Source organism: Semicossyphus pulcher, unplaced genomic scaffold (genome assembly GCF_022749685.1).
Source record: "Semicossyphus pulcher isolate SPU_LCO1_2020_fin unplaced genomic scaffold, fSemPul1.0.p SCAF_8, whole genome shotgun sequence".
NCBI lineage: Eukaryota > Metazoa > Chordata > Actinopteri > Labriformes > Labridae > Semicossyphus > Semicossyphus pulcher.
In genome coordinates, this window is record NW_027211759.1 from 32,824,744 (window position 1) to 32,838,956 (window position 14,213).

The 14,213-nt window shown below is 38.0% G+C and overlaps 1 protein-coding gene across 1 annotated transcript in view; it reads right to left on the reverse strand.

Moving 5' to 3' along the window:
* Nucleotides 1–3,049: 3,049 nt before the first annotated feature.
* Nucleotides 3,050–14,213, reverse strand: part of spon1b (spondin 1b) — a 93,731-nt gene continuing 82,567 nt past the window's right edge. The window contains exons 12-16 of the mRNA XM_069685729.1: nucleotides 11,157–11,327; nucleotides 10,234–10,401; nucleotides 9,843–10,001; nucleotides 5,090–5,356; nucleotides 3,050–4,997 (exon numbers count right to left, since the gene is read on the reverse strand). Coding sequence (XP_069541830.1) covers nucleotides 4,834–4,997; nucleotides 5,090–5,356; nucleotides 9,843–10,001; nucleotides 10,234–10,401; nucleotides 11,157–11,327 — 929 coding nt within the window. The 3' untranslated portion in view covers nucleotides 3,050–4,833. The remainder of the gene's footprint in view (nucleotides 4,998–5,089; nucleotides 5,357–9,842; nucleotides 10,002–10,233; nucleotides 10,402–11,156; nucleotides 11,328–14,213) is intronic.

Sequence of the window (14,213 nt, forward strand, 5' to 3'; positions counted from 1 at the left end):
AGAAAATTGCGCTCCCAGGATGCAGGCCTGCTTGTGCTACCTAAAGTCTCAAAGAGTACAGTGGGAGGTAGAACCTTCAATTACCAGGCCCCCCTCCTCTGGAACAATCTACGAGTCAAGGTCCGGGAGGCAGACACCCTCTCTTCTTTTAAGAGTAGACTTAAAACTTTCCTCTTTGATAAAGCTTATAGTTAGGGCTGGCTCAGGCTTGGACCAGCCCATAGTCATGCTGCTATAGGTTTAGACTGCCGGGGGGATCTGACACACCAAGCTCCTTTCTCTCTCTCTGTCTCTGTGTGTGTGTGTGTGTGTGTGTGTGTGTGTGTGTGTGTGTGTCCTTCCCTTTCTCTCTCTCTCTATTTTTTTTAATGCAGCTCTTTGACTCTGTATCTTCTGGTCCCATTAACATTACTAAACATATATCTTCCCGGGAGTTCTCATGCTCCCTTGTCTTGTAGGTTCCTGGGGATCGTTGCTGCAGACCACCTGCTGCTGTGGACCTGCTCGACTGCAACAACTACTAACATCAGCCTTCCCCATAGTATCATTATTGTTGCTGCTAATGTTAAATTGTAGACCTGTTGTCTTCAACTGTTACAATTACGATTACCTCAGCCTTTATCATTACTATGTTGTTCTTGCTAAATCCTCGTGGTAGGGTCGGTCGTCTTTCAATCGGAAGGTCGGAGGTTCGATCCCCAGCTCCCTCAGGCTACATGTCGAAGTGTCCTTGGGCAAGACGCTAACGGGTATGAATGTGATATCTGATTGATAGTTGGGCACTTTACGTAGCAGCCTCTGCCATCAGTGTGTGAATGGGTGAATGTGATATGTAGTGTAAAAGCAGCTTTGAGTGGTCGCAAAGACTAGAAAAGCGCTATATAAGTACAGTCCATTTACCATTTACCATATGTTGTCTCTATCCTGGATCATCTTCTATCCCATTTTTTGGCCCATCCAGTCGAGGCAGATGGCTGTTCAACATGAGTCTGGTTCTGCTCGAGGTTTCTGCCTGTTAAAAGGACGTTTTTCCTTGTCAGTGTGTCGAATGTTTACGAAGTGCTACTCATGGTGGATTCATGATGGGCCTCTCTTTAAATAACATAACAAAGAGTCAGTCTAGACCTGCTCTTTTTGTAAAGTGTCTCGAGATAACTTTGGTTATGATTTGGCGCTATACAAATAAAATTTGATATTAACATGCCTTCCAGTTTGAGACAAAATTTTGAGTAGTATACAGTGACCAAACTTCTACCTTTTCTACCCCTAATCTGGCAACGTATCTCGGGGGATACATACATTTCAAAGGTTGCTAAATAACACTACAGGCAAAGTTAGAACATTTTTTCCTCATCAGAATATTAAGACAGAAATTTTATGAGTTTATATTGTTTGTTTTATGGAAAATAAGTATGATTAATATGTAATTACATACTCTCTGGGAAGCATGCCCTGCACTATTGGCCGCCATGATGGATTCTGATCAGGCTGACTAAACGGTGACCAAATCATGGGGTGTCTTACAAAGGTTCATATTGAGCTGTATTTTAGGAAATGTAGGATGCAGTGTTTTTTAAGCTTGACCAGATTCTAAGGACTTTGTAAGGATTTGTTTTTTTTTTCTCCATCCTTTTAAAATGTCACTTGCAAATGTTTCAACATAAATGTTGCAAATTGTTGGACTTTTCCTTTAAATAATGTATGTCTTTTTGCATAATAAATGCAGTTTTTAACCTCCTGTATTTTTAATCTGTGTTTATGTTCAGGTCTAGAAAAAATTAAATAGAAGAAAAGGACAAAGAACAGTGAGATTAAACTGGGTTGTAAAGCCTGACTATCATACCAAGCTTGGCATTTGCGTTAGAAGCATGTCTTCTATTTATATTGCTCTCTGTATCATCTTGAATTTCTCTGGGTTATATGTATCCCATTCTTCTATCTCCATCTAGTGGAATGAAATTGTAAGTACATTTTCAGACCTAAGGAAGTTCTTAAGTCTATAAGCTAGAATGGGCTTATTTCACAGCGGACACTTTATATCCAGCAGTTTCTGTTCTATTCAGGTGTCTGAGAAAGCCATGACAGGCAGTCAGCATGCACACAACCAGGACCATGAAATGGAAGCAGCTAAATTTAATACAGCAGTCATCAATATAAACACCTGTGCTTTTCCTCCTGTTGGATGTAAAAATGTCCAAAAGGTAAACTTTTTTCAGGCTGTTTGACAGATATTTCACAGAGCTATCTCTATGTAGATCCTTTTTACCTACCTTTTACCTAGATTTTTGCTCCTTTAAAACTCTGGTTTTCTAGACTTGCTTTGGTTTCTTATTGTTAATGTGTGTTTTTGATTTGTATAACTTTTGTTCAGCACATTTCCTGTTTTATTTTGTAGTTCTTGCCCCGTCTTGTTTTGTTAAACTTCTTGCCTTTGTGTGTTGACTCGCCTGTTTGATTATGTGCCCTGCCCTTACCGTTTTCACCTGCTCCCTTGATTGTCTCTCTGTGCCCGATTACTCTCACCTCCCCAGTCTTCCCATGTTCCTGTGTCTGTCTGTTGTCCTGAAACCTTGTTCTCAGTGTTCCCAGTGTGGATTATCTTCGGTGGCTCCTTCGGTGTTTGTTCTTCCTTTAATTGTTGGACTTTAGTTGGACATTTGATGGATGTTCCCCCAGACTATTTCTGAGTAAGCATTTTGGATTTTGCCTTTTTGTCCTTTTTTTGTATTACACTTGTTCTGCCATTTGGGATTTTGTCTTTTGTTTATTTAATAAATCACGTCTGCACCAGTCTGCACCTGGGTCCTCTACTTACCTTGAAATTGTGACAAATACTACATCTTTAAAAGTGATAATGATGATATATTTTTTTTTTTCTTTAAATATTTTTCCTTTTCTTCTGACTTAATTAATAACATATATGTATATGTCTATTGAAGTGGTAACCCTAATCTATATCTTTATGAAGTAATAAAACAGTGTGAAGTGTTGTCTGAGTTGTTAGATAGGGCCCCAGATCAAAGCGAGTCCAATGACGACATGGTTTTCACATTTACATTTTTTTTATTGGAAAAGTGATTTATTGGAAAATAGTTAGTGAAACATGGGCAGTGAAATAAAACAAAAAAAATGCCTGAAAACAGTAAGGAGTGAAAGCAATAAAGGCATGAAAATATCTCCAGAATATAGACCTTTGGTGATGACATTCTTTTTAAAACAAACAAACTGGAACACTGCTCATTGCAAAGAAGAAAGCAAAGCACAATAAAAACAATGTTACGGTGTCCTACAATATTTTTATGCTGTTTTAAATTGACCTCTGTTGCAGCCATAACTCTGAAAAGAAATAACATTTCTAAGGCTTTATCTATTTGTGTTTTCAGGAACCAACAAAGAGAGATACAGTAATTACAGATCTTTTGAATGAGTGAGACTTATCACAGACTTAATGTCTTATGAGCTGAAAAAACAGATGAACAGCAGTAGGGTATATAAAGCCTAATTTAACAGTATAAAACATCTTCATTTAAATGTGTCTTATTAGAGAAAGTGTTTTTTCATTAGAAGTATTGGCTAGATAGTAGATACACTCTACATCAATACATCTTTAGACACTCCCTGTATAAAGTCTTACAAAAAAGACAAACATCAGTTGAGTCGTTTTATGCTCTGTCTAAATGAGTGACACAGTTGCCATCTTAAAGTTGTCCATACAAGGATTATAATTCAAGTTTTGATGATATTTCTTTGTTTATTTATATTTTTATTTTCTTTATTTCCCCAAGGAAATTATTTTTTATATGGTGAGTTTATGAAGAATCCTCAAAATTTTCAGCACACCCTCTTAACCTTTCTTATTGTAATACATTGGCTACAAGGGGTGTTGGGGTTACACAAGCATTGTTGGAGGACTTAAACCTTCACCTATACAGCAAAGCTGCACCTTGATTTGTGTACGAGTTTTGTCTTTTAGTGCTATAAGGGGATAAGGCTGATTAGAATAGACTTTCCAACATATACAAAACAGTTGGAAATTACCTGTAGTACTTAGTAGTTTTAATTTTGATACTTTTTATGCTAATACAGGGCTTTTATTTGTAATGAAGCATTTTATATTAAACTATTGCTAGAAGGTTCATTATATTTTCTCCACCGCAGCCCCAGTGTGTTCTGCTGTACTGTTGTTAATTGAAGTAATGTCTGTCTCATGGTCTTAGTCTGGGGTTTCCTTGCCTTGTTTTATTTGCATTTATATTTGTAGTCATGTGTTCACGAAGCAAACTACCCTAGCAAGTTTCCATAGTTTTTATAGTGATACCTATGTTGCCTGGGAACTGAAGCCCAAATGGGCCTTAACACCACAGATGGCCATGGGCAGACTCTTGCATGGTATAAATAATGAAGAGAGGGCATCTTTGTGTCAGTACATATACAGCACAAAGCAAATAATTCCTGTGGGTATTTTTCTATAAAAACAGGTGTAGATTTTTGTGTGAATCCCCATCCTATTTCAAACCTCAGGGAAAAAACTTCTGAAAATACACAAAAATTGATTTTTGATTATTTAATAGCAAAGCTACAATATATATTTTTTTCATCTTAAATGTGTAAAAAGGTTTTCTTTTTTTTTTGCAGGACACAGAAATCATCTAACACATTTTGGGTTTGTTAAAAAAAAGTAAAACAAAATCTGGCCCAAGAACCTACAGCACATTATTATCTTCTCCTTATTTTCTTCTTTCCTCTGCCATCCCCTATACATACCTAAACACAACGTATTCAACACTTATGTACGAACTAGCCATTGCCTCCTCTCTAACTCAAAAGTGCCCGCTAACAGGGATAAACGTTACAGGCACGAATCTCCTTCCGGTCCTTACAGCTTGCCATCAGAGTGCCTTTACCTCTCTTCTTCACCATCATATAACGTTCCTGAATTCCACCTCCACATGGTTTGGTACAGTCTGTCCAGCTGGTCCACGGCTGTAGCTTACAACCTATATTGGAACACAAACAAACAGCATCTCATATTTGGTCTCATATATAAGCTTTAATAATAATTATAATATAACAGATTATTCTTGCCTACCTAGCTGCTCCTCCCCAGCTGCATCTCTTCCCTGTTTACCACGTCTCCTTCTTTTCCCTTCTCCTCCACCTCCAGCTCCTTTCTCCTCCCTCAGTTTCATTCGGCACTTTCTGATCTTACATTTCTTCCTCTGGATTGTTTCAGGACAAGCACTGCCCCCGAACTGGGCCTCCAGTTTGACCATACGGGTCCGAATGGCATGTCCTTTTCCACAAGACTTGTTGCACTCTGACCACTCGGACCAATCAGATACCATGCAGTCGACAGCTAGGAGGAAGAACAGAATTTTGATATTAAGAGGAAATATCTAAAATAACCAGTAAAGCAGTGGTAGACAATTACATCAGACTAATAGGCAGAGAATATGTTTGAGTGTGTGAAAACAAATTGTTGCACATTTAATCTTTGGATTGATGAATTCAAGATCAAATGTATCAGTCTAGGTTCAGTAGAGTTTTGTACTATTTCACTAAAAATCCACTGAACTTGGGTGAGATTTACCTAGAAAGACCTTATTATCAGTTATTCTTAACAATGTGAGCTCAATTCATATTAAAGGCAAATACTGTGCTGTTTAGTAGATCTATGTTGTCTTAACTCAAACTTCTTCTTTAATCTGCCTTTCTGCAGGACATGTATGTGTAACTTTTATGCTCACAATATAATATTAAGTCAAATAAGATTTATTGTTTTTCTTTGTTAAATTCTTCTTTGATGGAAAACGAATCAAATAAGGAAAATACGGAGCTACGTATGTGTGGAAGATGCAGCTTATATAGTTTGTGTGTGACAGAGCACAGTTAAGTTTCAATTTATATGTAGTGGGCCAGGCCATTTTTCCTTCACAACCCTACAATGTTTTGCTTCTGTCTATTCTTCTTACTCTCAAAGTTACAGCCTGTAAGAGTTCAGTCAAAAAAGTGAAGGACGAATAGAAACTAATTAAGTACCTGCAGCATGGAGATATGGATAAATGCAGATTTATGGGTGGTGAGTGTAGCACCCCCACTGTTTTAAGTCCTGGGGGATGCAATATTGAAACCCAGAGTTGCCTTGTAGGTATTGGTAAATAATATAATAACAATAATAATTATAATAATAACTTGTATTTATATAGCACCTTTTAAAAAGTGCTTTGACAAACAAAGCAAGGGCAGGAACTCAGGAAGATTACAGAATAAACATTCAACTGTCAGGCCAAACAGACAGAAGTCTAGAAAATAGCAATAGCATAGCAATTAAAAGATGGATTGTGACGATGAATAATATGTGAATAAGTGTTACAACAATGCTACAATGTTACAATTTCATTCAGCAAAAGCTTTTGTTCAAAGACTTACATCTGAGAGTTAATACAACACAAGCAACGATCAAGACAGGAGGGAATTGTGATTGGACACTGGTGCCGACAGACAGTGCACAGGACGTTTTTTTAAATGATTTTATAATAATCAGCAGCAGCATCAACAAGGTAAATACAGTCATAATCATCATCATAAATATCCTAATCAACATCAACAACATACTCAATGCCTTCATCATTAATAGCATTATATCATTAGTGCAGAGGTGTTCATGAAAGAGCTGGGTCTTTAGCTTTTTCTTAAAGGTAGAAAGGGAGTCTGTGGACCAAATGGAGAATGGTAACTTATTCCACCACCTGGGGACTACTGAGGAGAAGAGTCTAGTTAGCGACTTAGGGCCCTGTTGTGATGGAAGTACCAGGCGCCTTTCATTGGCAAGCATAGTGAGCGGAAGGGAGTGTAGACCTGGATGAGGGCGTTCAGGTAGGCAGGAGCCATTTTTGTTGCTGTTTTGTAAGCGAGCAACACGGTTTTGAATTTGATGCGAGCGGCAACTGGGAGCCAGTGGAGGGATATGAACAGTGGAGTGAGGTGCCGTTTTGGGCTGTTTGAACAGTCGCGCTGCTGCGTTCTGGATGATCTGCAGAGGTATGAATGTGCACCCTGGCTGGGATGACAAGGAGCTCAGTCTTGGATAGGTTGAGCTGAAGGTAGTGTTCTTTCATCCATTTAGAGATATCGGCAAGGCATGACAAGATCCGTGCCGATGCTCTAGTGTCCTCCGGTTGGTATCATCCGCATAGCAATGGTATGGGAAACCATGGGAGTGAATTATTGCATCAAGTGAGGTGGTATATATTAGAAAGAGAAGCAGACTGAGCACTGACCCTTGAGGCACCCCTGTGGATAAGCTGTGAGGTTTGGACACTTCTCCTTTCCAAGATACTCTAAAAGATCTCCCTGAGAGGTAGGACCTTAACCAGTTGAGGGCAGATCCTGAGATACCAAGTTCAGAGAGAGTCGAGAAGAGGAACTGGTGTTTCACTGTGTCAAAGGCAGCAGACAGGTCTAGCAGCAATAGAGCTGAGGACTGTCCAGCAGCTTTAGCCAGATGCAGTGATTCTGTTAAGATAAGATAAGACAGACTTTATCGATTCCCCCATTGGGGGAAATTCACTTGTTACAACAGCTCAAAGTAACGGACAGGGTAAAACAAGTGATGGATAAAAAAAGGCAAGACAAAGACAATGAAATCCATGATGAAGACGGCATTGAGCCGAAATGCTTACGTCCGTGACCCACATTAAAGGCTATCATTTATGATCCTGTGCGTGCCGGAGATTTTGTTTTTCTGGATATGATTTTCTGCCGTGCACCCTAAGTGATATTTTGTTACATAGTTTGGAGTTGTGCGTGCTGCCCCTGCTGTATTCAAAGACAATAAAATACAATGATAATATTAACAATAAATATATACACTATGTACACCCTTCACTTGTTGTGGATAGTTAAGTTTTAGTACAAAAAAAATTCACCAAGTAAAAAACCCACACGGTGTGTATCATGGTGATATGGTTGATGATACGTAAAGTGACCTACAGTATTGCAGAATAAAAACAATTGCACATAAGAAGTAATTGCAAGACATAATTGCACAGTATGGATGAGGTAATAAAAATGCAGAAGAATATGTACCAAAGTATGGTATTATACTATAGTAATATCAATCAAATTCTATCCCATTTTCGGCCCATCCAGTCGAGGCAGATGGCTGTTCAACATGAGTCTGGTTCTGCTCGAGGTTCCTTCCTGTTAAAAGGAAGTTTTTCTGCCAATGTGCCGAATATTGCTAAGTGCTACTCATGGTGATTCATGTTGGGCCTCTCTTTAAATAACATAACAAAGAGTCGGTCTAGACCTGCTCTTTCTGTAAAGTGTCTCGAGATAACTCTGGTTATGATTTGGCGCTATACAAATAAAATTTGATTTGATTGATTGATTGATAAAAATGCAGAAGAATATGTACCAAAGTATGGTATTATACTATAGTAATATGTTACAGTGGATATGCATAAATAGAAAAACAGTGCAAAGTAGCTGCCATGTAGTGACTGGTGGATGAGTTACAGAGTTATGTGATCAGACAGCGATGCTGATGTTATAAAGTCTGACTGCAGATGGGATTAATGACCTGCGGTGAACTCCTTGAAAGGTGGGTGTCTCAGTTTGCTGCTAAAGGTGCAGCTTAAGGCCCCCACAGTCTCATGCAGGGGTAGCAAGGGGTTGTCCATGATGGATGTCAGCTTGGCTAACATCCTCCTCTCACCCACCTCCTCTATGGAGTCCAGAGGACAGTCCAGGACAGAACTGGCCCTCCTGACCAGTTTGTTCAGTCTCTCCCTGTCCCCCCAGCAGACCACTGCATAGAAGACTGCAGACGCCACCACACTGTTGTAACAAGTTTATTTGGCACCTAATTCTGTCGTGTGTTTTTTTTATCTGTCAAAAAGACAGTCAATTTATTATTTAACTTGCTGGACACTCGCCCCTCGCATTCTGTCTCTCCCATTCCTGCAGCAGCATCTCCCACATCCTCATCAGAAAACACACGCAATGGCAGGGTCTGCTGTGTCGAATGCTGCAATGAAATCTAAAAGAATTCAATAATGGGTTTCAACAATTGTTTTATAATACTGGCCATCATTCCAATTAGGGGTGGCTGGGGCTCTGTGGAACAGTCGAAGTGTCCTTGGGCAAGACACTGAACCCCAAATTGCTCCCATCTAAATGTGCATGATACCGATTGGAGATTGGCACTGAAGCCTTTGCCATCAGTGTGTGAATGGGAGTGTGAATGGGTGAATGTGAGATATAGTGTAAAAGCACTTTGAGCGGTCAGAAGGCTCTATATAATAATAGCGCTATATAAGTACAATCCATTTACCATTAGTTTTTCCATTTTTTTCTCATGGTTTTATTTTTGACAAATAATGTTGACATCTAGGGAAGAAGGAACATGGGTTACTTGAGTCCATTAGATTTGGTTCATTCATTAATATGCAGAAGCGACAGGTCAAAGCAGACAGTAAGTGAAAAAGGAACTAAGAAGCATATACTGAAAATAAGACCAAAGAAACAGGAAGGAAATATGGAATGACAACTTAGAATTATCATTGCAAAAAAACCCCACATAAACAAAATAATAATAATAATAAACAATCATTTCTATCTTATTGACAGTATTGTGCCGTAACTGAATTTGAAACAAGAACTATTTCCAAGAATTTGAATCATTTAACTCAATTTGAAATTAGATGTAAAATTTTGGGAATCTTGTATTATTTGTCATTGTACACTCATTTTAAACTACTTAAATCAGACCCAGGCAGTAAAACAATTAATTTGTCTTCGGTAATAAAATGCAGCAGTTTTGTACTGTAGATACTTACGGCACTCAGGCAGCATGCACTTCTCTGTCTGCTCCAGCTCTTCAGTGCACTCTGCAGGATCAGACTTCAACATCCTCTGACGTGTCCGTACGCCTCGCCCACAAGTCACACTACACCCACTCCAGTCAGACCAGGGTGACAGCATGCAGGGAATGGTATCTGCAAACAAACACAAAAAAATGTGTGCAAACACACATACCACAGCTAGTACTATTTACCAGATGTAACTATCAGTAATTCTTAACTTTACAAACTAAAACGTGGGAATTGTTGATGATTATTAATCTTTCTCATCAGTTTAAGCAAAAAACACATAAGAAAAATAAATTATATGTATGTATGATACCACAGTTACAATTAAATGACAGGAAATAAATATTTGATAACTTACAGCATTCTGGCATCATGCATTTCTCCACTTCAGCCACCTCCGTCTTACACATCGATCCGTCTATAGGAGGCATCTTCACCATTCGCTCTCGTCTCCTCATACCAAGTCCACAGGTGACGCTGCATGGGTCCCACTCACTCCACTCAGTCACCACACAGCTGCTGGGTGCTGTGGAAAGGACAAATACAAAGAGCCCAATGGAAAAAAAAATGTTTCCACCAGATCCAGTTTTAGCTTGACTGCTAGTCAGAGCTCGATTTAAAAAAAATAGTCATGGTTGTCCATCTTCTTCATTGTTCACATAAAATAAGTAAATGTTTAACATATCAAGTCTCAAGTTATGAAAGGGATATATAAATAGTTATAATTCCATCCCTAACTTAATTAAAAGGAAATAATACAGTATAAATATACTTTGTCACAAAAATGTTTTCACCAAAGTTATCAGCAAAAAACAAACAAACACAAAAGTAGCACCAAATGAACATATGTAAATACATAAAAAAGTACACAAAAACCTTAAAATTGCACTTGGGTAAATGTACCAATGTGCTCAAAGTAAGAATATGGGAAATATTCTGTACTAGCAAACTAAGCACAACACAAGCTTCATGATAACACAATGACACAATTTTTAAATAAACATAGTGACAATAAGAGTGCATTATACAAAAGTTATAGATCTCTTTAAAACGTGCAAACACAAAGGCTACAGATAAAGTGAGTCTGCAATAATGTAGTTTAAAAGAAGATAAAAATAAGATAAGATAAAAATGCACTTTACTTCATATATCTTATAACAGCTACTCAACGGTACTATTGGTTTTGCTTCATCATGCAGTCATTTCGAAAATTGAAATGAAATGATTGGTTGAAGTTTGTCATTTTAAATTCACAACAGAATTTAATAACTAAGAACTCACAGCATTCATCATTGACGACACACTTCTCTGTCTCTTCAGTGTTGAGCTGGCAAAGCGAGCCATCCTCGGGATACTGCTTGACATACCGCTCTCTAGACCTCATCCCCATCCCACACGACACACTGCAGGCCGACCAGCTGATCCATTCCGACATCATACACGTTGACGGCCCTTTTCAGCATGAAAGCAAAAGTGATTTGCAACTGATACTTTTATAAGGTAGTCTTGGCATTAAATTTTCTATGCTATATAATTAGAGAAAGCTCTGCATTTGTACTTGAGCTGGCATGTTTGCATAACTTTCATATTTAGTTGTCTTGTTGCAATTTGTCGATGCAAATTTTACAAAAGTACATCCACTTCTGGAGCTACCATTTATTTCAATAAGTAATATACATAAGCCAGATGTGGTTAAATAATATTGGCTGCCACTGCAAAATGTCCTGTGTTAGGTTTAACATACCAGTTATCCCAATTAATCTAAATTAAGAAATGGGATCTGATTGAAATACTGTGTTTTGTGTTTTTACTGTGTCATCTTGATTTTTTTCAGAAGGGAAGAGATTCAAAGAGGAGTGAAACAAAAGGACTAAATAGGTAAAGGTCATGTTTCTGGGCACTGATTTAGCTCAGATGGTAGAAGCTGAGACACATATGTATCGGCCAGAAGTTCAACTCCAACCATTCAGCTCTTTGATGCGTATCAACCCACTCTCTCACCCCAATATTTCCTGTCTCTCTCCAGCTGTCCTGTCTAATAAAGGATAATGCCAAAAATGTATTTTTAAGAAAATTTCAGTCGGATAATAGGCCATCTTGGAGATGATAGAGATTTAGGATTTCTCTGCAAATTACTATTCGATTTACTGGGTTCCAAACTATATCTGCTGACTAATACGCACCAAATAGCAGTCAATGGAGTAGCTAGACTGGGGTGTTATGTGTAAATTGATATATTTCCAGTATAGACTAGAAATACAAACTGTTAAACAGTGGTTAACAATAACTCATCACATAACTACTGCAGGTAACATTTTATAATTTGGTTGGCTGTGCTAACTTAGAATACATAATATAACATGAAAAGAACAGTCCAAGTGTACAGGGTTCTGCTTTCATCATTAAGAATACTCAAATGGCCCCAGCAAGGCAGGTTGGCCCACTGTCCTCTCGAACTATAATCCAAATAACACTGTGTAACTGATAGCATTAAACAAGACACTCATTAGAACATGGAATGTATAAAATCTTGAAAAGGAATGCATGTTGTTTCTTTGCTGATTTACTTTTCCCTCAGTCTTTTATCGTAAGTGGTCTCTCACAGCAAGTGTGTTTGACAGTTATTCTTTAAAAGGGTAAGATTGGCAGTTTAATCACAGCTCCTCCTGTAAACATGCCACTGGGCAAGATACTGAACCCCAAATTACTCCCTACATCCCTGCAATGAATGATGTGTCAGAATGTTATGCCGACTATATAAGTATATGAATGTGTGTGTAAAAGGGTGAATGCTGACATGTTGGAAGACTAGAAAGGTACTATAGAAGTACAGTCCATTTACGATTTTGGAATAGTTTGATGGAGAAGTTTTAGCAACATCTACTATCAACCATCTGGTGACGATTCAAAAATTGTGTTCTTTGTGTATTGTGCAAATTTGACTTGGTTTAGCATTTATTGACTGTATAACAATTGCATTTTCTGATTGTGTAAAGCTGGGTTTAAGTATAGTAAAAGCCATAAAGGAGAAGTTTTGATTATTTGTAACAGCTGATGGTTAATTACCACTATGATTGTGATTAGTTGCTTTATCGTCAGGCCAACAATAATCACAGGTTTCTACATTTAGTCTGTAATATGTTGTTGATCTGTAACTAGCTATACCTTTTGTAGATACACTCTACATTTTCCCCTATATGCCAAATTAGTCAGTCAATCTAATGCTCTCCCAAATGAGAAGTAAGTCAGAGTAACTGACAGGAATTACTGAACCCAGTTACAGGACACTTTCCCTTGGGACTACAGGAGATTTTTTTTATCTGTCGTGTCAGAGTTGAAGGTGCCATTTTGAAAAAGCTAATCCTCAGAATCTGCTTGCGAATGGAGGATGTTCAGTTGTTAATCAATCGTGGATGAAGATCTTGGACGGATAAAATAAGAAACAATAATATACCTGGGCGACCTGCCCAAGTGTCATCTATATTTGGGAAACACTGTGATAATATAGCAGCCATATTTATTTCAGTTCAGTGGCACATAAGGAAACTTTTTATATGCACTTTGCTTTGATATTTAGTGTTCTGTGTCTCTAATTACACAGAACACTACACATTTTATTTTCATGTTGTGGCATCTACATTTGAGTATAGTGACACATTAAGAATGTTTTCACTTTATTTTCATATAATGTGTAATGGCATCAGTCTATTCACTGAAACAGCAATTCAAATATTGTTCTAATAAATTATAATGGAAATTCTAAATCAAATAGTTATAATTCAATGTTTGGCAATGTACACAATGTACACAGCCAGTTGTATTCTCAGTTCCACTTTTACATTTTCAGTAGCCTAAATTATGTAGAATATTTCAAAAGTATCGCAATACGAATCTTATTGTAACAAAAGTATCGTGATACGTATCGTGAGGTCCTTGCCAATACCCAGCCCTACTTTCAATCTTCTCATTGATCATCATTATAATGAGGTTTCTGGACAAACACAATCTGTCATGTCTGCTAGGTTAAGTTTTATTTTATTTTTCTTCCTGTTTCATGTCTGGTATATCTTGTTTTATTTTGAAATCACTCACCCGTCTCTGTTCCAGGTCTGTGTCCTGCCCCTTCCCCGTCGTGTGCTCACCTACACCTGATTGTGCTCTCCCCAGCTGTGTCTCATCAGTCCCATTACCTCATGTATTTTACCCTGTCTTCTCCTGTCTCATTGCCAGTTTGTTTGTAACTCTGTGTCGCGTTCCAGCATTCTGTTTCCTAGCTCTTGTTTTTGACTACTGATCTGACCCTGTTTTGCTTAAGTACCTTGCCTTTTACTGCCTCAT